Source organism: Trachypithecus francoisi, unplaced genomic scaffold (assembly GCF_009764315.1).
Source record: "Trachypithecus francoisi isolate TF-2019V2 unplaced genomic scaffold, Tfra_2.0 Lachesis_group6, whole genome shotgun sequence".
NCBI classification, from domain to species: Eukaryota; Metazoa; Chordata; class Mammalia; order Primates; family Cercopithecidae; genus Trachypithecus; species Trachypithecus francoisi.
This window is the reverse complement of record NW_022681471.1, coordinates 84,144,754-84,170,447: the sequence shown is the minus strand read 5'-3', so window position 1 is coordinate 84,170,447 and position 25,694 is coordinate 84,144,754. Positions and strand designations below refer to the sequence as shown.

At 40.3% G+C, this 25,694-nt stretch overlaps 1 protein-coding gene across 9 annotated transcripts in view; it reads left to right on the top strand.

Annotated features, from left to right (window-relative positions):
- The window catches only part of PAGE2B (PAGE family member 2B), a 98,122-nt gene extending 72,570 nt beyond the window's left edge, over nucleotides 1–25,552 (top strand). Inside the window, exons 1-4 of one of the 9 annotated variants that reach the window (XM_033201751.1) lie at nucleotides 9,340–9,461; nucleotides 23,562–23,668; nucleotides 24,013–24,121; nucleotides 25,369–25,551. In XM_033201751.1, the coding sequence (XP_033057642.1) occupies nucleotides 23,585–23,668; nucleotides 24,013–24,121; nucleotides 25,369–25,511 (336 nt within the window). In that variant the 5' untranslated portion in view covers nucleotides 9,340–9,461; nucleotides 23,562–23,584 and the 3' untranslated portion in view covers nucleotides 25,512–25,551. Of the gene's footprint in view, nucleotides 1–9,339; nucleotides 9,462–21,736; nucleotides 21,742–22,548; nucleotides 22,658–22,846; nucleotides 22,968–23,561; nucleotides 23,669–24,012; nucleotides 24,122–25,368 lie in introns of those variants that run through there. The other 8 variants (XM_033201749.1, XM_033201753.1, XM_033201757.1 and 5 more) reach the window with 8 other exon arrangements.
- The last annotated feature ends 142 nt before the right edge of the window (nucleotides 25,553–25,694 follow it).

The window sequence follows — 25,694 nt, the reverse complement described above, 5'->3', positions numbered from 1 at the left end:
AAACATTAAGAAGGAATCTTAAACATTTCCTGCTGCTGCTGTGGGGAGGAGTGGGACAAGGACACATAAAAGCCACAAAACTTTCCTACGATTTGACAGGCTTTTTATGGATTGGTACTTGCATGGTTGTCGTAAGCCTGTCAGTGTTTTCCAGAGCTCCTGTATGGTTTGTTCAGCCATTTTCTGGTTTTTGTTTTGTTTGTTTTTATGTTTCTGTGGAAGAATGGCTCCTTGTAGCTTCCTAGTCTGCCATCTGCGGACATCTCATGTATTTTTAAGAAACTTTTTAATACACATTTATTAATGCTTCCTCATGCCATGTGATTTACTAAGTGCTAGAAATGTCAGTGCCAAACTGTGCCTAAAGCTCATACTCTAGTCAGACTGACTCAAACAAATCACTGATTTAACGTGATAAGAATAAGAACAAACGAGTACAAAAGGACAGTAAGTTGTCTAGGGCCAGCCTTGGGAAAGAAAAGGCGATGTTGAACATCTCTGCTTTCCTGTTTTCCTGGCAACAGACTCTTGAAATAATTAGCCTACAGGTTTTTATTTCATAATGATGGGGGAATACACATTATCATTTCCTCGTCATAGTTCATGTTTTAATTTGTAAACTGATGAGCTTTTTATCTTTTAAGGGCCTGACGTGGAAGCTTTTCAACAGGAACTGGCTCTGCTTAAGATAGAGGATGAGCCTGGAGATGGTCCTGATGTCAGGGAGGGGACTCTGCCCACATTTGATCCACTAAAGTGCTGGAAGCAGGTATGTTGTTCAATTAAGATGCAAACTATAGGGTGTCTGTTTTCACGATATTATATTTTTTGTGACACAGAGATAAAATTACTGCTACTCTAATATCTTACTTCACATCTAAAGATTCTTTGAAGGTAGTTCAGACCCCAGATGGCTGCCTTACACGCTATCAGAGATAGAGGGCCATGTGTGCTGGCTCATGCTTTTAATTCCAGCACTTTGGGAGGCCGAGGCAGAAGGATCACTTGAGGCCAGGACTTCAAGAGATGGAGAAAAATTGGGTCAAAGTTAATTAGATTATGATATGAAAGATATGAAACATGCTAAGAGAGTATATATCGAGTGTCTTCACAGCTATTTGAAGTAATGCAGATATTAGCTTGATGTAGCCATTTCACAATGTGTATATATATTTTAAAGCATCATGTTATACATGATAAATATACACGATTTTATGTGTCATTTTAAGATTTGAAAATATGTTCTGACCTTTGTATGTAAGTGATTTAACCAACAGCCAATAATTTTCAGATATTTTTATAGAGGCCTGTTTTTAACAAATACACAACATGTTTATAATAAGCATCAGTGTATTTTGTGATGTTAACTGTGATGGTAATGGCTTACAGCTAGCGTGGGTATTCAGTTTACTGTATAAAATGAACTGCCTTTAGGCATGTAAAGAGGCAGGAGTACCGGTGAAAATAGTGACAAATGTTCGCCCTACTTAAGCAACTGCATAATGGCTAACTAGTCCAAAGTAACGTTTTTACACTTTTTCACAAGAGACACAAAACAAATGTAATACTGACTTTTCTATTTCCTTCTCTTAGGCAGTTCTAAACATATTCTGTATTCAAGGGTTATTTTATATCAAAAATTTAAATGATACTTTAAAAATATCTGTTTCCCTTGGGGTTTTGTTTCGTTGAATTTTCATTGAAAGTATATGCGTTTTTTTTGTTTGTTTTTTGCTTTCCACTTATACATACAAATAGATTCACTGGATTGAATTCATTCTGAAGTTGAACAGTCTCTTTGTTTCCTTATTCTACTAGAAATTGTGGCATGAATTAAAATATTGTTAATATGCCTGGAAGTCTACCTTCAGAGTTTATTCAGAGGCTATCTGGATGTAGGCTAAAGGGTCACCCTCAGGGTTCTGATATTGTTTCATGACCACGGTAGTTGTGTACCTCTAGTGTCATATGAATAAAAATCTGGTAACGGATCCTAATTTTATATTTATGTTATAGGTGATGTGCAACCATATGTTTACACCAAGAGAAATGAAGACTGAAACGAAGAATGTTATTGTTATGCTGGAAATTTGACTGATAAATTCTCTTAATAGTTTCCAGTTTTCTGCAAAGAATCCTTGCACATTTTTGTTAAATTTGTTTCTGGATCTTTAACATTCTTGAGAATTGTATCTTTTTTGTTTAATCCTAAATCTGTTTGAGATGGTACATGGAGATAAAATGTGGTACATTGATTTTCTATCATAGATAGATAGGAAGCTGGAAGCTTTCCTAGGGGAATGCCAATAGCTGCACAGATAGAAAAGGCCACGTGGGGCCAGACATGTCCACCATGGCTTTCCGTCTCCCCTGTTTTAGCAGATGCACAGTAAGAACGAAATGAGCAACATGGAGTAGCCCAGGCTGAGGACCTCCCTGCATAATAGAAGATTAGGGTGGGGGCTGCCAGAGATTCACACCCCATGCAGATGGTACACCTGGTCCTAACCGGTTGTTTGTACCCTATGTAGGTGATCAGATACTGCCTCCCCACTAGCTCATCTATAAAAACCCCTGCATTTCACTGCAGGATGGCAACTGTTTTTTTCCTGGGACCCCTCTCTGCAGTAGAAAGCTGTTCTCTTTGTTTCTCCTATTAACTTTCTGCTGTAAACCTCACTCTTGGTGTGCCCATGTCCTTGATTTCCTTGACTGTGAGTCCAAGAACTCTGGGTGTTACCCCAGACAATGAGGCATTTCAATACTAGCTGTGGGTCTGTGGTATATGGCTTTATTACATTGAAGTCTGTTCCTTGTTTCCCTGGTGTTTTTGAGGGTTTGTATCATGATGACACACTTGAGATTTATTAAATGCTTTTCAGCATCAGTTGAAATGATTATATGGTTTTTATCTGTCATTCCATTGATATGATTTATCACATACATTAATTTGCATATGTCAAACCATCCTTCCATCCCAGGGATATATCTCACTTGGTCAAGGTGATGATTCTTTCTAACGTATTGTTGAATTTGATTTGCTAGTATTGTGTTGAGGATTTCTGCATCAATATTCATCAGCGGTTTTGCCCTGTAGTTTTCTTTTTTTCATGTGTCTTTGTTTGGTTTTGGTGTCAGGGTAATACTGGCCTCATAGAATGAGTTTGGAACTATTCCCTCCTCCTCTAGTTTTCAAAGTAGTTTGAGTAGGATTGGTATTAGTCCTTCTTTAAACGTTGGGTAGATTTCCGTAGTCAAGCCATGAGGTCCAGGCGTTTCTTCTCTGGAAGACTTTTATTATGGCTTTGATCTTGTTGCTTTTTATTGGTCTGTTCAGGTTATGAAAGATTTCTTCCTGGTTCAATCTTGGGAGGTTGTATGTATCTAGGAATTAGTCCATTTTTTTCTAGATTTTCCAATTTATAGGCATGGAGTTTCTCGTAGGAGCCAGTTATGATCCTGTGAATTTTTGCAGCATCAGTTTTGTAGCGTCTTGTTTTTCATTTCTTTTTCTTTTTTTTTCTTTTTTCTTTTCTGTTTTTTTTTTTTTTTTTCTTGAGACAGAGTCTCCTTTTGTCCTCATGCTGGAGTGTAATAGCAGAGTCTCAGCTCACTAGAACTTCCACCTCCAGGGTTCAAGCAATTCTCTTGCCTCAGCCACCCTAGTAGGGGGGATTACAGGTGCCTACCACCATACCTGGTTAATTATTTTTATTTTTAGTAGAGATGGAGTTTGCCATATTGGCCAGGTTGGTCTTGAGGTCCCGGCCTCATGTGATCCACCTGCCTCAACCTCCCCAATCCTTTTTGATTTCTGGTTTTATTTATTTGGGTTTCTCTCTTTTTTTCTTAGCTTGGCTAATGGTTTGTCAATTTGGATTAACTTATTAAAAAAACAACTTTGTTTGTTATTGAACTTTTGTGGGGTTTTTTTCATTTCAAAATGAATTTTCATTTTGCCTGGATTTTCATTATTTCTTTTCTTCTAATTTTTGGATTGGTTTGCTCTTTCTTTGCAGCTCTTTAAGATGCATGGTTAGAGTGTTTATTTGAAGTTTTTACCTGTTTCGTTGTAGGCACTTATGGCTATAAACCTCTCTCTGAGTACTGCTTTTGCTCTATCCCATCGGTTTTGGTATGTTGTGTTTCCATCGTGATTTGTTTCAATAAATTTTTAAATTTCCTTCTTAGCTTCTTCATTGACCCATTATTCATTCAGGAGCAGATTATTCAGTTTTCATGTATTTTTATAGTTTTTAAAATTCCTCTTGTTATTATTTCTAGGTTTATGCCACTGTGGTCTGACAAGATCCATGATATTATTTCAGGTTTTTTTTTTTAATGTTTTGAGACCTAACATATGGTCTTGTCCTTGAGAATGATCCATGTGCTGGGGAAAAGAATGTGTATTCTGTAGCATTTGAATGAAATGTTCTGTAAATATCTATTAGATCCATGTGTCTGTAGTGCAGATTAACTTTTTGTTTTTTTTTTGGTGGTGGTGGTGGTGGTTGTTGAGTTTCTATTTGGCAGATCTGTCCAATACTGAATGTGGGGGGCTGAAGTCTCCATCTATTATTTTATTGGGCCTATCTCTCTCTTTAGCTCTGATTGATTTGTTTTATATATCTGGGAGCTGAAGTGTTGGGTGCATATATATTTAAAATTGTTAAAATCCTCTTGATGAATTGACCCCTTTATTATTATATAGTGATCTTTTAGTCTCTTCTGAAAGTTTTTGTTTTGAAATCTATTTTTTCGTATTCTTTTTGTATCTTTTAAGTTCAGGCATACATGTGGTGCAGGTTTGTTATGCAGGTGAACTTGTGTCATGGGGGTTTGTTGTTAAGATTATTTTGTCACCCAGTTATTAAGCCTGGTACTCATGAGCTATTTTTCCTGATCCTCTCCCTTCTCCCATCCTCCAGTCTTTGGTGGGCCCCAGTGTCTCTTGTTCTCCTCTGTGTGTGGATTTTTTCTCATTTTTAGCTCCCACTTATAAGTGAAAACATAGAGTATTTAGTTTTCTGTTCATGCTTTGCTTTGCTAAGTAGAATGACCTCCAGCTCCATCCTTATTCCAGCAACGGAGATAGTGTCATTCGTTTTTATGGCTGCATACTATTCCGTGTATATATGTACTACATTTTCTTTATCCAGTCTACCATTGATGGCTTTTTGGTTGATTCCATGTCTTTGGTATTGTGAATAGTGCTGCAGTGAGCATATGTGTGCATGCGTCTTTATAACAGAACAGTTTATATCCCTTTGACTGTATACCCAGTAATGGGATTGCTTGGATCGCATGGTAGTTCTGTTTTTAGGTCTCTGGGGAATGAGCACACTGTTTCCCAGAATGGTTGAACTAATGTACACTTCCACCAACAGTGATCGAGTGTTTCTTTTTCTCCACAACGTCACCAGCACCTGTTACTTTTTAAATTTAATTTTATTTTTTACCTTTTAATAATAGCCATTCTGATTGGTGGCAGATGATATGTCATTGTGGCTTGAATTGCACTTCTCTAATGATCAGTGGTTTTGAGCTTTATTTCATATGCTTGTTGGCCGCATGCATGTCTTCTTTTGAAAGTGTTTGTTCCTGTCCTTGGGCCACTTTCTAATGGTAATATTTTTTGTTTTGTTTTGTTTTCTGAGCTAGAGTCTCAGTCTGTTGCCCAGGCTGGAGTGCAGTCGCACAGTCTCCACTCACTGCAACCTCTGCCTCCCTGTTTGAAGTGATTCTCCTGCCTCAGCCACCATAGTAGCTGAGATTACAGGCGTGCACCACCATGCCAAGCTAATTTTGTATTTTGTTGGTTTAAAGTCTGTTTTATCAGAGACTGGGATTGCAACCCCTGCTTTTTTTTTGCTTTCCATTTTCTTGGTCAATATTCCTCCATCCCTTTATTTTGAGCCTGTGTGTCCTTTGCACGTGAGATGGGTCTTCTGTATCTATCACACCGATGGGTCTTGACATTTTATCCAATGTGCCACTCTCTGTGTTTTAATGGGGGCATTTAGCCTATTTACATTTAAGGTTAATATTGTTATGTGTGAATTTGATCCTGTCATCATGATGCTAGCTGGTTATTCTGCACATTAGTTGATGCAGTGTCTTCATAGTGTCATTGTCTTTATATTTTTGTTTGTTTTTCAGTGGCTGGTACTGGTGTTTCCTTTTCATATTTAGTGCTTCCTTCAGGAGCTCTTGTAAGGCAGGTCTGATGGTGACAAAATCCCTCAGCGTTTGCTGTCCTGGAAAGGATTTTGTTTCTCCTTCCATTATGAAGTTTAGTTTTGCTGGATATGAAATTCCGGGTTGAAAATTCTTTTCTTTATGAATGTTGAATATCGGCCCCCACTCTCTTCTGGCTTGTAGGTTTCTGTAGAGAGGTCCGCTGTTAGTCTGATGGGCTCTCCTTCGTAGGTAACCTGATCTTTCTCTGTGGCTGCCCTTAATGTTTTTCCTTTTGTTTCAACCTTGCAGAATCTGACGATTATTGTCTTGAGGTTGCTCTTCCCAAGGAGTAACAGAGTAGTATTCTCTGTATTTCGTGAATTTGCATGTTGTCCTGTCTTGCTAGATTAGGGAAGTTCTCCTGGATAATATCCTAGGTCTTTGGGAAATCAGCACACTGTTTGCCACGATGGTTGAACTAATTTACAACAGTGAATAAGTGTTTCTTTTTCTCTACAATGTCACCAGCATCTGTTATTTTATTTTATTTTTTTACTTTTTAATAATAGCCATTCTGCCTGGTGTGAGATGATATCTCATTGTGGTTTGAATTGTATTTCTCCAATGGTCAGTGACTTTGAGCTTTATTTCATATGCTGTGGCCTCATGCATGTCTTCCTTTGAAATGTGTCTGTTCATGTCCTTGGCCCACTTTTTACTGGTATGGGTTGTTTTGTTTTGTTTATTGAGACGCAGTCTCGGTCTGTTGCCCAGGCTGGAGAGCAGTGGCACGATCTCCACTCACTGCAACCTCCACTTCCTGGGTTCAAGCTATTCTGCTGCCTCAGCCACGCTAGTATCTGGGATTACAGATACTGGGATTACACCTCACCCAGCTAATGTTTGTATTTCATGGTAGAGCCAGGGTTTTTCATGTTTGCCAGGCTGGTTTCGAAATCCTGGCCTCCAGTGATATGCCCATCTTGGCCTTTCAAAGTGCTGGGATTACAGGTGTGAGGCACCGCACATGGCGTGTCTTTTTATTTTTTTGTTTTTATTTTTCGTAAATTTCTTTAAGTTCTTTATAGATTGTGGATACGAGACCTTAGACAGATGCATAGTTTTCAAACAATTTCTCCCATTCTCTGTGTTGTGTGTTGTCTCTGTGGATAGTTGTTTTTTGTTCTGTTTTGTTTTGATTTTTTGCTGTGCAGGAGCTCTTTAGTTTCATTAGATTCCATTTGTCAATGTTCACTTTTGTTGCAATTACTTTTGGCGTCTTCATTATGAATCTTTACCCTCTCCTACGTCCAGAATGAGAATGCCTGGGTCTTCCAGGATTTTTATGAATTTGGGTTTTACATTTAGTTTCTTAATCCACCTTTAGTTAATTTTTCTTAATAAGAGGTGGTCCTGTTTCAGTCTTTTACATACAGCATCATTTATTGGATAGAGAGTCCTGTCTACATTGCTTGTTTTTGTCAACTTTGTTGAAGATCAGATGGTAATAGGTGTGAGGTGTGCAGCATTATTTCTGGGCTGTGTATTCTATTTCATTGGTCTTTGTGACTGTTTTGGTACCAGTACCATGCTGTTTCGTTTACCGTGGCCTTGTATTATACTCTGAAGTCAGGTAATATGATGCTTTGGCTTCATTCTTTTTGTTTAAGATTGCCTTGGCTATTTGGGCTATTTTTTGGCTCCATATGAATTTTAAAGTATTTTTTTTTTCTAATTCCGTGAGAAATGTCATTGGTACTTTAATAGGAATATCACTGAATGTATGAATTGCTTTGGTCAGATTGGCCATTTTGACAATATTCTTCCTGTTCACGAGTATGGAATGTTTTCCCATTTGTTTGTGTCATCTCTGATTTCCTTGAGCAGTGTTTTGTAGTTCTCATTAGAGATGGTTCTCCTCCCTGGTTAGCTGTATTCCTAGGTATTTTATTCTTTTTGTGGCTCTTGTGAATGGGATTGTGTTTCCTATTTGGCTCGAGCTTCAAGGTAGTTGGTGTACAGAAACCCTTCTGTTTTTGTATGTTAATTTTGTATCTTGAAGCTTTCCTGAAGTTGTTTATAAGATCAAGTGGATTTTGGGCAGAGAGTCTGGGATTTTCTAGGTATGAAATCATATAGTTTGCAAACAGAGATTGTTTGATTTGTGTGAAAAACATAGTGGAGTAAAAGCAAACACGTGTCAGCAATGGAATGGAAAATAAAAATGCCCATGAATAAATTTAATTTGAATGTGAAGAACTAATATGAAGCAAATAACACAGTGATTGTGTGGGATATGTTAAAAGACTTGAGGATTGAGGAGTGGCTTTGTTTTTTCTTTTTTTTTGATTGAGAGATTCTATAATAGAAAGATGGCTATTGTCCCAGAGTTAACATGTGATATAAAAATGGTAACTAGTATCTCAACAGGAATATTTTAGCACCTGATCAAATGATTCTGCAGTTCATCTGAAAGACCAACGTGTCAGAATTGATAGAAAAGGAGACATCAGTGAGGGAGGGCAAGCATTACTTCACATTTCAAACATCATTAAGCTATAGCAATTAAAATAGTGTAGTAGTGGTACAGGTATAAACAACTCCATGGAAGAAAATTAAAAGAAGAGAGTTACATACAAAATTGAGTGGGGATGTAGGTGATGATAAAAGAGCCATTTCAAAACAGTGGGTGAAACAGGGAATCAACTAAGGTTGAGTTCCTACCACTTTAATGTTGTCCAGCTGGATCAATGATTTTGAACGTACAATAATGCAACCAAAAACTATGAATGTCTTATCGTATTGGAGTGGGTAACACCACTGCAAGCAATGACAGCAAACTCGTGAAGAGCAAGAAAATGATTTCTGGAAGCGTATGTAAAACAGGTGTTAAAATATTTAAGATTTATTTCTGTGATGGTGAATCTTTCTGATACACATTATTAGAGTAACCTGGGGCTCATATTCTCCAAAGCCACTGGAAGGGAAAGAAAAGTGGGTGGAGGAAAAAGAAAAGTGCTTTGCAAGTTCATTTTCGATGTCAGGCGCGCTGGTGATTTAGGTTCTCCACAGAGGCAGGAAAACTTCAGTCAGGAGGCGAATGCCCCCCTCAATGCGCATGCTGAACAGACCTGTTGCTGCGCATGTCTGCTGCTAGGCGTGTCTGTTGTTGAGCATGCGCCTTGCTGCCCACCTGCTGTCCAGGCAGAGTTCTGCAGGGAGAGGTTGTGTCTTCGTTCTTTCCGCCATCTTGATTCTTTCTCACTGACTGAGACTCAGCCCGGAGGTACACAGAGCGGTCTTCCTGGGAATTTAGTTGTGAGTGAATGTGTGGAGGAGCCAGCTGGCTTTGAACAGGTCCTGCAGCACAGTCCGTGGCTTCTGAGGGAAAAGGGCCTCGTCCGGCTCCACCCAGGTCGTGATGCCACCATGGGACTCGTCATTGTGGCTGGGCTGGGACGAGGGAGGAAGGTGGGCCGCAGAGGGGAGGGATCTCGTGAAGATGGGGCGAGTGCTAGGGGTGCTGTTAGAGGTGTGTGAGTCACGGAAACTCCTGAACCCTCTGAGACAGGACAGTTTCTAGACTCCTCCGTAGGGCACGGGAAGGGACAGCGTGTTGGGTAAGGAGGGGCCTGGGAACTGCGCTGTGGGCTGGTGACTGCGGCCCTGAGGTCTGTAGAGTGCCTGGCAGAGGTGTCCCGTGAGAGCATAACGTTCACTTTGTTTCACAATTTCTCACCTCTGCCGTGAACGTCATGGAAGGATGGGTGAGGCTGTGCTTTCCGCGAGACTCGATTTTGGGAGGGGTGTGGGGTGAAATGGGCCTAGCAAATCGGAGTGGGCCGAAAGCAGTATCATTTCCGTTTCAATCCTCTGCCCTTTTTTTCCTAAATGTCTTCATGATCGAGAGTCTGATTGTGAAACCAAATTCAGAAATGTCTTCTGTCTTTTGCTATGGCGTTAAGGTGATTTCTGTGCCTCTTCAACTGATACACATCTGTCTTTAGTTTGATTGGAAGCGTGAGTACTTATCATGCTCTGTGAATTATTTTGAAAATATTTTCAAATTAAGATAAATTCAAATTTTCAAAGTACAAATCACCATTTTGCCATGGAATGTTCATATATATAGCTAAGTTCTACACACTTTTTCCAAGTAACAGTATTCTGTTTTCAGGGGAATAGAGTGAGCATGTAAGAAGAAGATCCCATCCTCAGAAGAGGAAATGACCAAGAGTCTTCCCAGCCGGTTGAATCTGTGATTGTGAGTCCTTTAACATTTGATGTTTTCTATTAAGACAATTTATTTGACAAAATGTATTTGAGATAGTGTACATGCACTGGTCCAGGGGTTCCATGCTGATAAAAAATGATGATGGCATCTCATGAAAGAAAGTTTGGTTCAGGAATATTATATTCTGGTGTTAGCTGTATGGATATGGATATTTCTGTCTCTCTCTCTCTCTCTCTCTCTCTCTCTGTGTGTGTGTATATATATATGTCTCTTGGAAGCATATCTTTAGATTTATGATTCGATGCACATATGCGTTTGTGTATTTATATTATTGAGTTTTTATTCGCACACCTTACACCCTTAGGTCCAGCAGCCAGCTGAGGAAATACGTCAAGAAGGGGAAGCACCAACTGAAAATCAGGGTATTGCACCTAGAGGGGAGATCGAAAATGAAGGAGCACCTGCTGTTCAAGGTGAAGGGAGAGTGGAGAATAATGCTTATGGGTGGTGGAAGTATATTTATGCATTATATTTTATGACATACCAGTAACAGGAGGCCAGAAAACAATAGGAAGGAATCGTAAACATTTCCTGCTGCTGCTGTGGGGAGGAGTGGGTCAAGGACACGTAAAAAGCCACAAAACTTTCCTACGATTTTAACAGAGGCTTTTTATTGATTGGCTACTTGCATAGTTGTCATAAGCCTGTCAGTGTTTTCCAGAGCTCCTGTATGGTTTGTTCAGCCATTTTCTGGTTTTTGTTTTGTTTTGTTTTGTTTTTTATGTTTCTGTGGAAGAATGGCTCCTTATAGCTTCCTAGTCTGCCATCTGTGGACATCTCATGTATTTTTTAAGAAACTTTTTAATACACATTTATTAATGCTTCCTCATGCCATGTGATTTACTAAGTGCTAGAAATGTCAGTGCCAAACTGTTGCCTAAAGCTCATACTCTAGTCAGACTGACTCAAACAAATCACTGATTTAATGTGATAAGAATAAGAACAAACGAGTACAAAAGGGAGAAGTAAGTTGTCTAGGGCCAGCCTTGGGAAAGGAAAAGGCGATGTTTGAACATCTCTGCTTTCCTGTTTTCCTGGCAACAGACTCCTGAAATAATTAGCCTACAGGTTTTATTTCATATGATGAGGGAATACACATTATCATTTCCTCGTTCATAGTTCATGTTTTAATTTGTAAACTGATGACCTTTTTATCTTTTAAGGGCCTGACGTGGAAGCTTTTCAACAGGAACTGGCTCTGCTTAAGATAGAGGAGCAGCCTGGATGGTCCTGATGTCAGGGAGGGGACTCTGCCCACTTTTGATCCCACTAAAGTGCTGGAAGCAGTATGTTCAATTAAGATACAGACTATAGGGTGTCTGTTTTCACAATATTATATTTTTTGTGACACAGAGATATATTACTGCTAGTTTAATGTCCTACTTTATGTCTTAAGATTCTTTGAAGGTACTTCAGACCCCAGATGGCTGCCTTACACACCTCTCAGATAGAGGGCCAGGTGTGCTTGCTCATGCTTTTAATTCCAGCACTTTGGGAGGCCGAGGCAGAAGGATCACTTGAGGCCAGGACTTCAAGAGATGGAGAAAATTGGGTCAATGTTAATTGGATTATGATATGAAGATATGAGACATGCTAATAGAGTCGATTTGAGTGTCGTCACAGATATTTGAAGTAATGCAGATATTAATTAGCTTGATGTAGTCATTTCACAATGTGTACATATTTTAAAGCATCATATTATACGTGATAAATATATATGATTTTATGTGTCATTTTTAAAAAAGATATGAAACATTTTGTGAGTTTTGAATGTAAGTGATTTACCCAACAGCCAATAATTTCAGATATTTTATAGAGGCCTTTTTTTTAACAATACATAACATGTTTATAATAAACATCATTTTAATTGTGTTGTTAACTGTGATGGTAATGGCTTACAGCTAGCGTGGGTATTCAGTTTACTGTAAAAACTGAACTGCTTTTAGGCATGTAAAAAGTCAGGAGGTCTGGTGAAAATAGTTACAAATGTTCACCCTACTTAAAGCAACTGCATAATGGCTAAACTAGTCCAAATAACGTTTATACACTTTTTCACAAGAGACACAAAACAATTTAATAGTGACTCTTCTATTTCCTCTCTTAGGCAGTTCTAAACATATTCTGTATTCAAGTGTTATTTTATATGAAAATATTTAAATGATACTTTAAAACTATCTGTTTCCCTTGGGGTTTTGTTTTGTTGAATTTTTTGAAAGTATATGCGTTTTTTTTCTTTTTATTACTATACTTTAAGTTCTAGGGTCCATATGCACACATGCAGGTTTGTTACATATGTATACATGTCCCATGTTGGTGTGCTGCACCCATTGACTCGTCACTTAGATTAGGTTTATCTCCTAATGCTATTGCTCCCCTCTACCCCCTCCCCACAATAGGACCCGGTGTGTGATTCTCCCCTTCCTATGTCCAAGTGATCTCATTGTTCAATTCCCACCTATGAGTGAGAACATGTGGTATTTGGTTTTCTGTTCTTGCGATAGTTTGCTGAGAATGATGGTTTCCAGCTGCATCCATGTCCCTACAAAGGACACGAACTCATCCTTTTTTATGGCTGCATAGTATTCCATGGTGTATATGTGCCACATTTTCTTAATCCAGTCTGTCACTGATGGACTTTTCGGTTGATTCCAAGTCTTTGTTATTGTGAATAGTGCCGCAATAAACACACATGTGCATGTGTCTTTATAGCAGCATGACTTCTAATCCTTTGGACATATCCCAAGTAATGGGATGGCTGGGTCAAACGGTATTTCTACTTCTAGATCCGTGAGGAATCGCCACACTGTTTTCCACAATGGTTGAACTAGTTTACAGTCCCACCAACAGTGTAGAAGTGTTGGTGTTTCTCCCCATCCTCTCCAGCACCTGTTGTTTCCTGACTTTTTAATGATTGCCATTCTAACTGGTGTCAGATGGTATCTCATTGTGGTTTTGATTTGCATTTCTCTGATGGCAAGTGATGATGAGCATTTTTTCATGTGTCTGTTGGCTGTATGAATGTCTTCTTTTGAGAAGTGTCTGTTCATATCCCTTGCCCACTTTTTGATGGGGTTGTTTGTGTTTTTCTTGTAAATTTGATTGAGTTCTTTATAGGTTCTGGATATTAGCCCTTTGTCAGATGAGTAGATTGCAAAACTTTTCTCCCATTCTCTAGGTTGCCTATTCACTCTGATGGTATTTCTTTTGCTGTGCAGAAGCTCTTTAGTTTAGTTAGATCCCATTTGTCAATTTGGCTTTGTTGCCATTGCTTTTGTGTTTTTAGACATGAAGTCCTTGCCCATGCCTGTGTCCTAAATGGTATTACCTAGGTTTTCTTCTAGGGTTTTATGGTATTAGGTCTAACATTAAGTCTCTAATCCATCTTGATTAATTTTCGTATAAGGAGTAAGGAAGAATCCAGTTTCAGCTTTCTACTTATGGCTAGACATTTTCCCAGCACCATTTATTCAGTAGGGAATCCTTTCCCCATTTCTTGTTTTTCTCAGGTTTGTCAAAGATCAGATGGTTTTAGATGTGTGGTATTATTTCTGAGGGCTCTGTTCTGTTCCATTGGTCTATATCTCTGTTTTGGTACCAGTACCATGCTGTTTTGGTACCAGTACCATTCTGTTTTGGTTACTGTAGCCTTGTAGTATAGTTTGAAGTCAGGTAGCGTGATGCCTCCAGCTTTGTTCTTTTGACTTAGAATTGTCTTGGCAATGCGGGCTCTTTTTTGGTTCCATATGAACTTTAAAGCAGTTTTTTCCAAGTCTGTGAAGAAAGTCATTGGTAGCTTAATGGAGTTGGCGTTGAATCTATAAATTACCTTGGGCACTATGGCGATTTTCACGATATTGATTCTTCCTATCCATGAGCATGGTACGTTCTTCCATTTGTTTGTGTCCTCTTTGATTTCACTGAGCAGTGGTTTGTAGTTCTCCTTGAAGAGGTCCTTTACATCCCTTGTAAGTTGGATTCCTAGGTATTTTCTTCTCTTTGAAGCTGTTGTGAATGGGAGTTCATTCATGATTTGGCTCTCTGTTTGTCTGTTACTGGTGTGTAAGAATGCTTGTGATTTTTGCACATTAATTTTGTATCCCGAGACTGCTGAAGTTGCTTATCAGCTTAAGCAGATTTTGGACAGAGACAATGGGGTATTGTAAATACACAATCATGTCATCTGCAAACAGGGACAATGTGACTTCTTCTTTTCCTAACAGGATACCCTTTATTTCTTTCTCTTGCCTGATTGCCCTGCCAGAACTTCCAACTCTATGTTGAATAGGAGTGGTGAGAGAGGGCGTCCCTGTCTTGTGCCAGTTTTCAAAGGGAATGCTTCCAGTTTTTGCCCATTCAGTATGCTATTGGCTGTGGTTTATCATAAATATTTCTTATTTTGAGATACGTTCCATCAATACAGAACTTATTGAGAGTATTTAGCATGAAGTGCTGTTGAATTATGTCAAAGGCCTTTTCTACATCTATGAGATAACCATGTGGTTTTTGTCTTTGGTTCTGTTTATATGCTGGATTACATTTATTGATTTGCGTATGTTGAACCAGCCTTGCATCCCAGGGATGAAGCCCTTGATCATGGTGGATAAGCTTTTTGATGTTCTGCTGAATTCGGTTTGTAGTATTTTATTGAAGATTTTGCATCGATGTTTGTCAGGGATATTGGTCTAAATTCTCTTTTTTTGTTGTATCTCCATCAGGCTTTGGTATCAGGATGATGTTGGCCTCGTAAAGTGAGTCAGGGAGGATTCCCTCTTTTTCTGTTGATTGGAATAGTTTCAGAAGGAATGGTACCAACTCCTCCTTGTGCCTCTGGTAGAATTCAGCTGTGAATCTATCTTGTCCTGGACTTTTTTTGGTTGGTAGGCTATTAATTATTGCCTCAATTTCAGAGCCTGCTGTTGGTCTATTAAGGGTTTCACTTCTTCCTGGTTTAGTCTTGGGAGAGTGTAAGTGTCCAGGAAATTATCCATTTCTTGTAGGTGTTTCTAGTTTGTTTGCACAGAGGTATTCTCTGATGCTAATTTGTATTTCTATGGGGTTGGTGGTGATATCCCCTTTAGTATTTTTTATTGTGTGTAGTTGTTGCTTCTCTTTTTTCTTCTTTATTAGTCTGGTTAGTGGTCTATCAATTTTGTTGATGTTTTCAAAAACCCAGCTCCTGGATTCATTCATATTTTGGAGGATTTTTTGTATCTCTGTCTCCTTCAGTTCTGATGTGGTCTTAGTTCTTTCTTGCCTTCTGCTAGCTTTCCAATGTGTTTGCTCTTGCTTTTCTAGTTCTTTTAATTGTGATGTTAGGGTGTCAATTTTAGATCTTTCTTGCTTTCTCTTATGGGCGTTTAGTGCTATAAATTTCCCTTTACACAATGCTTTAAATGTGTCCCAGAGATTCTGGTATGTTTTATCTTTGTTCTCTTTGGTTTCAAAGAACATCTTTATTTCTGCCCTCATTTTGTTATGTACCCAGTAGTCATTCAGGAGCAGGTTGTTCAGTTTCCATTAGTTGAGCAGTTTTGATTGAGTTTCTTACTCCTGAGTTCTAGTTTGATTGCACTGTGGTCTGAGAGACAGTTTGTTATAATTTCTGTTCTTTTGCATTTGCTGAGGAGTGCTTTACTTCCAACTATGTGGTCAATTTTGGAATAAGTGCGATGTGGTGCTGAGAAGAATGTATATTCTGTTGATTTGTGGTGGAGAGTACTGTAGATGTCTATTAGGTCCGCTTGGTGCAGAATTGAGTTCAATTCCTGGATATCCTTGTTAACTTTCTGTCTCGTTGATCTGTCTAATGTTGACAGTGGAGTGTTAAAGTCTCCCATTATTGTATGAGAGTCTGTCTCTTTGTAAGTCTCTATGGACTTGCTTTATGAATCTGGGTCCTCCTCTTTTGGGTGCATATTTATTTAGGATAGTTAACTCTCTCCTGATGAATTGATCCCTTTACCAGTATGTAATGGCCTTCTTTGTCTCTTTTGATCTTTGATGGTTTAAAGTCTGTTTTATCAGAGAGTAGGATTGCAACTCCTGCTATTTTTTGTTTTCCATTTGCTTGGTAGATCTTCCTCCATCCCTTTATTTTGAGCCTATGTGTGTGTCTGCATGTGAGATGGGTCTCCTGAATACAGCAAACTGACGAGTCTTGACATTTTATCCAATTTGCCAGTCTGTGTCTTTAATTGGACCATTTAGTCCATTTACATTTAAGGTTAATATTGTTATGTGTGAACTTGATCCTGTCATTATGATGTCAACTGGTTATTTTGCTCATTATTTGATGCAGTTTCTTCCTAGCATCAATGGACTTTACATTTTGATGTGTTTTTGCAATGGCTGGTACCAGTTCTTCCTTTCTATGTTTAGTGCTTCCTTCAGGATCTCTTGTAGGCAGGCTTGGTGGTGACAAAATCTGTAAGCATTTGTTTGTCTATAAAGGATTTTATTTCTCCTTCACTTAGGAATCTTAGATTAGCTGGATATGAGGTTCTGGGTTGAAAATTCTTTTCTTTAAGAATGTTGAATATTGGCCTCCACTCTCTTTTGACTTGTAGAGTTTCTGCCAAAAGATCTGCTGTTAGTCTGATGGGCTTCCCTTTGTGTGTCACCCGACCTTTCTCTCTGGCTGCCATTAACATTTTTTCCTTCACTTCAGCCTTGGTGAATCTGACAATTATGTGGAGTTGCTCTTCTCAAGGAGTATCTTTGTGGCATTCTGTGTATTTCCTGAATTTGGATGTTGTCCTGCCTTATTGGTTGTTGAACTTCTCCTGGATGATATCCTGCAGAGTGTTTTCCAACTTGGTTTCATTTTCTCCGTCACTTTCAGGCACACCAATCAGACGTAGATTTGGTGTTTTCACATAATCCCATACTTCTTGGAGGCTTTGTTCATTTCTTTTTACTCTTTTTTTTCTCTACACTTCTCTTCTCGCTTCATTTCATTCATTTGATCTTCATTCGCTGATATTCTTTCTTCCAGTTGATCGAGTCAGTTGCTGAAGCTTGTGCATTTGTCACGTATTTCTCGTGTTACAGTTTTCATTTCTCTCAGCTCTTTTAAGGTCTTCTCTGCATTGGTTATTCTAGTTATGCATTCATCCATTCTTTTTTCAAGGTTTTTAGTTTCTTTGCACTGGTTACGTAGTTCCTCCTTTAGCTCTGAGAAGTTTGATTGACTGAAGCCTTCTTCTCTCAACTCGTCAAAGTCATTCCATTGCTGGCGATGAGCTGCGTTCCTTTGGAGGGGGAGATGCACTCTGGTTTTTTGAATTTCCCGCTTTTCTGCACTGCTTTTTCCCCATCATTGTGGTTTTATCAGCCTTTGGTCTTTCATGATGGTGATGTACTAATGGGGTTTTGGTGTGGGTGTCCTTTCTGTTTGTTAGTTTTCCTTCTAACACTCAGGACCCTCAGCTCTAGGTCTGTTGGAGTTTGCTTGAGGTCCACTCCAGACCCTGTTTGCCTGGGTATCAGCAGCAGAGGCTGCAGAAGATACAATATTGCTGCACAGCGAGTGTTGCTGTCTGATTCTTGCTCTGGAAGCTTCGTCTCAGGTGTGTACCGCACCGTGTGAGGTGTGAGGTGTTGGTCTGCACCTATTGGGGGATATCTCCCAGTTAGGCTACTCAGGGGTCAGGGACCCACTTGAGCAGGCAGTCTGTCCGTTCTCAGATGTCAACCTCCATGCTGGGAGATCCACTGCTCTCTTCAAAGCTGTCAAACAGGGGCATTTACGCCTGCCGAGGTTTCTGCTGCTTTTTGTTTAGCTATGCCCTGTCCCCAGAGGAGGAGTCTACAGAGGCAGGCCGGCCTCCTTGAGCTGTGGTTGGCTCCACCCAATTCCAGCTTCCTGGTGGCTTTGTTTGCCCACTTAACCCTCAGCAATGGCGGGCACCCCTCCCCCAGCCTTGCTGTCGCCTTGCAGTTAGATCTCAGACTGGTGTGCTAGCAATGAGGGAGGCTCTGTGGGGTGGGACCATCCGCGCCAGGTGTGGGATATAATCTCCTGGTGTGCCTTTTGCTAAGACCGTTGGAAAAGCACAGTATTATGGTGGGAGTTACCCGATTTTCCAGGTGTTGTGTGTCCCAGTTTCCCGTGGCTAGGAAAAGGGATTCCTTCCCCATTGCGCTTCCCAGGTGAGGTGATGACTCGCCCTGCTTCAGCCCTCCTGGTCGGGCTGCACCAGCTGACCAGGACCGATTGTTTGGCACTCCCCAGTGAGATGAACCCGGTACCTCAGATGAAAATGCAGAAGCCACCCATCTTCTCTGTCACTCATGCTGGGAGCTGGAGCCTGGACCTGTTCCTATTCGAACATCTTGGGCGTGCCCCCTGCGTTTTTTTGTTTGTTGGTTTTTTTGCTTTCCACTTATACATACAAATAGATTCACTGGATTGAATTCATTCTGAAGTTGAATAGTCTCTTTGTTTCCTTATTCTACTAGAAAAAGTGGCATGAATTAAAAATATTGTTTGTATGCCTGGAAGTCTACCTTCAGAGTTTATTCAGAGGCTACCTGGATGTAGGCTAAAGGGTCACTCTCAGGGTTCTGATACTAGTTCATCAACACGGTAGTTGTATACCTCTAGTGTCATATAAATAAAAATCTGCTGAGTAACGGGTCCTAGTTTTATATTCATGTTATAGGTGATGTGCAACCATAAATTTACACCAAGACAAATGAAGATTGAAACCAAGAATGTTATTGTTATGCTGGAATTTGACTGGTAGCATTCTCTTAATAAAGTTTTACACTTTCTGCAAAGAATCCTTGCACACTTTGTTAAATTTGTCTCTGGATCTTTAATACTCTTGAGAATTGTATCTTTTTTGAATGTTTAAATCCTATGTTTGAGATGGTACATGGAGATAAAATGTTGGTACATTGATTTTCTATCATAGATAGAAAGAAAGCTGGAAGCATTCCTAGGGGGATGCCAACAGCTGCACAGATAGAAAAGGCCATGTGGGGCCAGGCATATCCACCATGGGCTTTTCACCTCCCCTTTTTTAGCACATGCACAGTAAGAACGAAATGAGCAACATGGATTAGCCCAGGCTGAGGACCCACCTGCATAATGAAAGATTAGGGTGGGGGCTGCAAGAGATTCACACCCTATGCAGATGGTACATTTGGTCCTAACCAGTTGTTTGTACCTTATGTAGGTGATCAGATACTGCCTCCCCACTAGCTCATCTATAAAAACCCCTGCATTTCACTGCAGGATAGCAACTGTTTTTTTTCTGGGACCCCTCTCTGCAGTAGAAAGCTGTTCTCTTGTTTCTCCTATTAATTTTATGCTGTAAACCTCACTCTTGGTGTGCCCATGTCCTTGATTTCCTTGACTGTGAGTCCAAGAACTCTGGGTGTTACCCCAGACATCGAAGCACTTCATTACTAGCTGTGGGTCTGTGGTATATGGCTTTTATTACATTGAAGTATGTTCCTTCTTTCCCTGGTGTTTTGAGGGTTTGTATCATGATGACACACTGAGATTTATTAAATGCTTTTCAGCATCAGTTGAAATGATTATATGGTTTTTATCTATCATTCCATTGATATGATTTATCACATACATTAATTTGCCTATGTTAAACCATCCTTCCATCCCAGGGATATATCTCACTTGGTCAAGGTGATGATTCTTTCTGACGCATTATTGAATTTGATTTGCTAGTATTGTGTTGAGGATTTCTGCATCATAATTCATCAGCGGATTTGCCCTGTAGTTTTCTTTTTTTCATGTGTCTTTGGTTTCGGTGTCAGGGTAATACTGGCCTCATAGAATAAGTTTGGAACTATTCCCTCCTCCTCTAATTTTCAAAGTAGTTTGAGTAGGATTGGTATTAGTCCTTCTTTAAACGTTGGGTAGAATTCAGTAGTGAAGCCATGAGGTCCAGGCGTTTCTTCTCTGGAAGACTTTTATTATGGCTTAGATCTTGTTGCTTTTTATTGGTCTGTTCAGGTTATGAAAGATTTCTTCCTGGTTCAATCTTGGGAGGTTTTATGTATCTAGGAATTAGTCCATTTTTTTCTAGATTTTCCAATTTATAGGCATGGAGTTTCTTGTAGTAGCCAGTTATGATCCTGTGAATTTTTGCAGCATCAGTTTTGTAGCGTCTTGTTTTTCATTTCTTTTTTTTTTTTTTTTCTTTTTTCATTTCTGTTTTTTGTTTTGTTTTGTTTTGTTTTGTTTTGTTATTTTCTGGGGACAGAGTCTCCTTTTGTCCTCATGCTGGAGTGTAATAGCAGAGTCTCAGCTCACTAGAACTTCCACCTCCAGGGTTCAAGCAATTCTCTTGCCTCAGCCACCCTAGTAGGGGGGATTACAGGCACCTACCGCCATGCCTGGTTAATTAATTTTATTTTTAGTAGAGATGGAGTTTGCCATATTGGCCAGGTTGGTCTTGAGGTCCCGGCCTCAAGTGATCCACCTGCCTCAGCCTCCCAAATCCTTTTTCATTTCGGATTTTATTTATTTGGGTTTCTCTCTTTTTTTCTTAGCTTGGCTAATGGTTTGTCAGTTTGGATTAACTTATCAAAAAAACAACTTTTTGTGTTATTGATCTCTTGTGGGGTTTTTTTCATTTCAATTTCATTTATTTCTGCCTGGGTCTTCATTATTTCTTTTCTTCTAATTTTTGGTTTGGTTTGCTCTTTCTTTGCAGCTCTTTAAGATGCATGGTTAGATTGTTTATTTGAAGTTTTTACCTGTTTTGTTGTAGGCACTTATGGCTATAAACCTCTTTCTGAGTACTGCTTTTGCTCTATCCCATCGGTTTTGGTATATTGTGGAAATATGGAAATCGTCATTTGTTTCAATAAATTTTTAAATTTCCTTCTTAGTTTCTTCATTGACCCATTATTCATTCAGGATCCGATTATTCAGTTTTCCTGTATTTGTATAGTTTCCAAAATTCCTCTTGTTATTAATTTCTAGTTTTATGCCACTGTGGTCTGACAAGATCCATGATATTATTTCAGGTTTTTTCGTTTTTAATGTTTTGAGACCTAACACATGGTCTTGTCCTTGAGAATGATCCATGTCCTGGGAAAAAGAAGGTGTATTCTATAGCAGTTTTATGAAAAACAAAAATGGCCATGACTAAATTATTTTGAATGTGAAGAACTAATATGAAGCAAATAACACAGTCATTGTGTGGGATATGTTAAAAGACTTGAGGAATTGAGGAGTTGCTTTGTTTTATTTTTTGATTGAGAGATTCTAAAATAGAAAGATGGCTATTGTGGTGGAGTTAACATGTGATACAAAAATAGTAACTGGTATCTCAACAGGAATATTTTAGCACGTGATCAAATGATTCTGCAGTTCATCTGAAAGACCAACGTGTCAGAATTGATAGAAAAGGAGAAATCAGTGAGGGAGGGCAAGCATTATTTCACATTTCAAATATCATTAAGCTACAGCAATTAAGATAGCGTAGTAGGGGTACAGGTATAAACAACTCCATGGAAGAAAATTAAAAGAAGAGAGTTACATACAAAATTGAGTGGGGATGTAGGTGATGATAAAAGAGCCATTTCAAAACAGTGGGTGAAACAGGGAATCAACTAAGGTTGAGTTCCTACCACTTTAATGTTGTCCAGCTGGATCAATGATTTTGAACGTACAATAATGCAACCAAAAACTATGAATGTCTTATCGTATTGGAGTGGGTAACACCACTGCAAGCATGACAGCAAACTCGTGAAGGAGGCAAGAAAATGATTTCTGGAAGCGTACATAAAACAGGTATTAAAATACTTAAGATTTATTTCTGTAATGGTGAATTTTTCTGAAACACATTATTAGAGTAACCTGGGGCTCATATTCTCCAAAGCCACTGGAAGGGAAAGAAAGGTTGGGTGTGGGAAAAAGAAAACTGCTTTGCAAGTTCATTTTCGATGTCAGGCGCGCTGGTGGTTTAGGTTCTCCACAGAGGCAGGAAAACTTCACTCACGAAAACTTCAGTCACGAGGCGAATGCCCCCCTCAGTGCGCATGCTGAACAGACCTGTTGCTGCGCGTGTGTGTTGCTAGGCGTGTCTGTTGTTGCGCATGCGCCTTGCTGCCCACCTTCCGCCCAGGCAGAGCTCTGGAGGGAGAGGTTGTGTCTTCGTTCTTTCCGCCATCTTGATTTCTTTCTCACAGACAGAGACTCAGCCGGTAGGTCCGCAGAGTGGTCTTCCTGGGAAATTAGTTGTGAGTGAATGTGTGGAGGAGCCAGCTGGCTTTGGACGGGTCCTGCGGCACAGTCCGTGGCTTCTGAGGGAAAAAGGTCTCATCCAGCTCCACCCAGGTCGCGATGCCACCATGGGACTCGTCATTATGGCTGGGCTGGGACGAGGGAGGAAGGTGGGCCGCAGAGGGGAGGGCTCTGGTGAAGATGGGGCGAGTGCTGCGGGTGCTGTTAGAGGTGTCTGAGTCCCGGAAACTCCTGGAACCCTCTGAGACAGGACAGTTTCTAGACTCCTCGGTAGGGGCGCGGGAAGGGACAGCGTGTTGGGTAAGGAAGGGGCCTGGGAACTGGGAACGCTGTGGGCTGGTGACTGCGGCCCTGAGGTCTGTGGACTGCCTGGCAGAGGTGTCCCCTGAGGAGCATAACTGTTCACTCTGTTTCACAATTTCTCACCTCCGCCGTGAACGTCATGGGAAGGATTGGGTGAGGCTGTGCTTTCCAGCAAGACTCGATTGTGGGAGGGGTGTGGGGTGAAATGGGCCAGCAAATCGGAGTGGGCCGAAAGCAGTAGTCATTTCCGTTTCAATCCTCTGCCCTTTTTTTCCTAAATGTCTTCATGATGGAGAGTCTGATTGTGAAACCAAAACTCAGAAATGTCTTCTGTCTTTTGCTATGGCGTTAAGGTGATTTCTGTGCCTCTTCAACTGTGATACAAACCAATCTGTCCTTAGTTTGATTGGAAAGCGTGAGTACTTATCAGTGCTCTGTGAATTATTTTGAAAATATTTTCAAAATTAAGATAAATTCAAAATTTTCAAAGTATAAATCACCATTTTGCCATGGAATGTTCATATATATAGCTCAGTTCTTACACACTTTTTCCAAATAACAGTATTCTGTTTTCAGTGGGAAATATGAGTGAGCATGTAAGAAGAAGATCCCAATCCTCAGAAAGAGGAAATGACCAAGAGTCTTCCCAGCCGGTTGAATCTGTGATTGTGAGTCCTTTAACATTTGATGTTTTCTATTAAGACAACTTATTTGACAAAATGTATTTGAGCTAGTGTACATGCACTGGTCCAGGGGTTCCATGCTGATAAAAAATGATGATGGCATCTCATGAAGGAAAGTTTGGTTCAGGAACATTATATTCTGGTGTTAGCTGTATGGATATGGATATTTCTCTCTCTCTCTCTCTCTCTCTCTGTAGTGTGTGTTTGTGTATGTGTATATATATATATGTCTGTTGGAAGAATATCTTTAGATTTATGATTCGATGCACGTATGCGTTTGTGTATTTATATTATTGAGTTTTTATTCGCACACACACTTACACCCTTAGGTCCAGCAGCCCGCTGAGGAAATACGTCAAGAAGAGGAAGCACCAGCTGAAAATCAGGGTATTGCACCTAGTGGGGAGATGGAAAATGAAGGAGCACCTGCTGTTCAAGGTGAAGGGAGAGTGGAGAATAATGCTTATGGGTGGTGGAAGTATATTTATGCATTATATTTTGTGACATACTGTTTGGACAAACGGAGGCAAGATGGCGCAGTTCTGGGTTCTTCACCGTCAAGTTTCCCGTGCCCGGGAAAGACGCGGGTCGACCGCGCAGGTGCAACCCGACCTCCGACGGAGAAAAACCGGAACCCGCCTAGCCACGCCTACCGACCCGCCCCGACCCGCCTATGTCCCGCCCACTGCCCTCCCTCTCCCGGTGCCAGGGCATAAAAGCTGCTCCCGGCGGGCGCACGGTGCGAACTTCCTTGGCCCCTCCTCGTACACGGGACCCAGGAACCTCCTCCCAGAACGCCGGTGTGAACTTCCTTGGCCCCTGCTCCTGTGCGGACCTAGGAACCTCGCCCTAGAACGCCGGAGCGACTTCGTCGGCCTCCACCGCCGGAGACCGGTGAACCTGGCTCCCTCCTTCACATTGGCTTGTAAATAAAGTGTTTTTTTTGCCTTGCCTACTTGCCTTTTCTCTGGCATTTGCTCTGGGGGTCGCATTAAAGCAAATCACATACCAGTTACAGGATGCCAGAAAACATTAGGAAGGAATCTTAAAGATTTCCTGCTGCTGCTGTGGGGAGGGGTGGGACAAGGACACATAAAAAGCCACAAAGCTTTCCTATGATTTTAACAGAGCCTTTTTATTGATTGGGTACTTCCACGGTTGTCGTAAGCCTGTGAGTGTTTTCCAGAGCTCCTGTATGGTTTGTTCAGCCATTCTCTGTTTTTTGTTTTGTTTCGTTTTGTATGTTTCTGTGGAGGAATGGCTCCTTGTAGCTCCCTAGTCTGCCATCTGCGGACATCTCATGTATTTTTTAAGAAACTTTTAATACACATTTATTAATGCTTCCTCATGCTATGTGATTTACTAAGTGCTGGAAACGTCAGTGCCAAACTGTAGCCTAAAGCTCATACCCTAGTCGGACTGACTCAAACAAATCACTGATTTAATGTGATAAGAATAAGAACAAACGAGTACAAAAGGGAGAAGTAAGTTGTCTAGGGCCAGCCTTGGGAAAGGAAAGGGCGATGTTTGAACATCTCTGCTTTTCCTGTTTTCCTGGCAACAGACTCCTGAAATAATTAGCCTACAGGTTTTTATTTCATAATGATGAGGGAATACACATTATCATTTCCTCGTTCATAGTTCATGTTTTCATTTGTAAACTGATGAGCTTTTTATCTTTTAAGGGCCTGACGTGGAAGCTTTTCAACAGGAACTGGCTCTGCTTAAGATAGAGGATGAGCCTGGAGATGGTCCTGATGTCAGGGAGGGGACTCTGCCCACTTTTGATCCCACTAAAGTGCTGGAAGCAGGTATGTTGTTTTATTAATATGCAAACTATAGGGTGTCTGTTTTCACAATATTATATTTTTTGTGGCACAGAGGTAAAAGTACTGCTACTTTAATATCTTACTTTACGTCTAAAGAGTCTTTGAAGGTAGTTCAGACCCCAGATGGCTGCCTTACACGCTATCAGAGATAGAGGGCCATGTGTGCTGGCTCATGCTTTTAA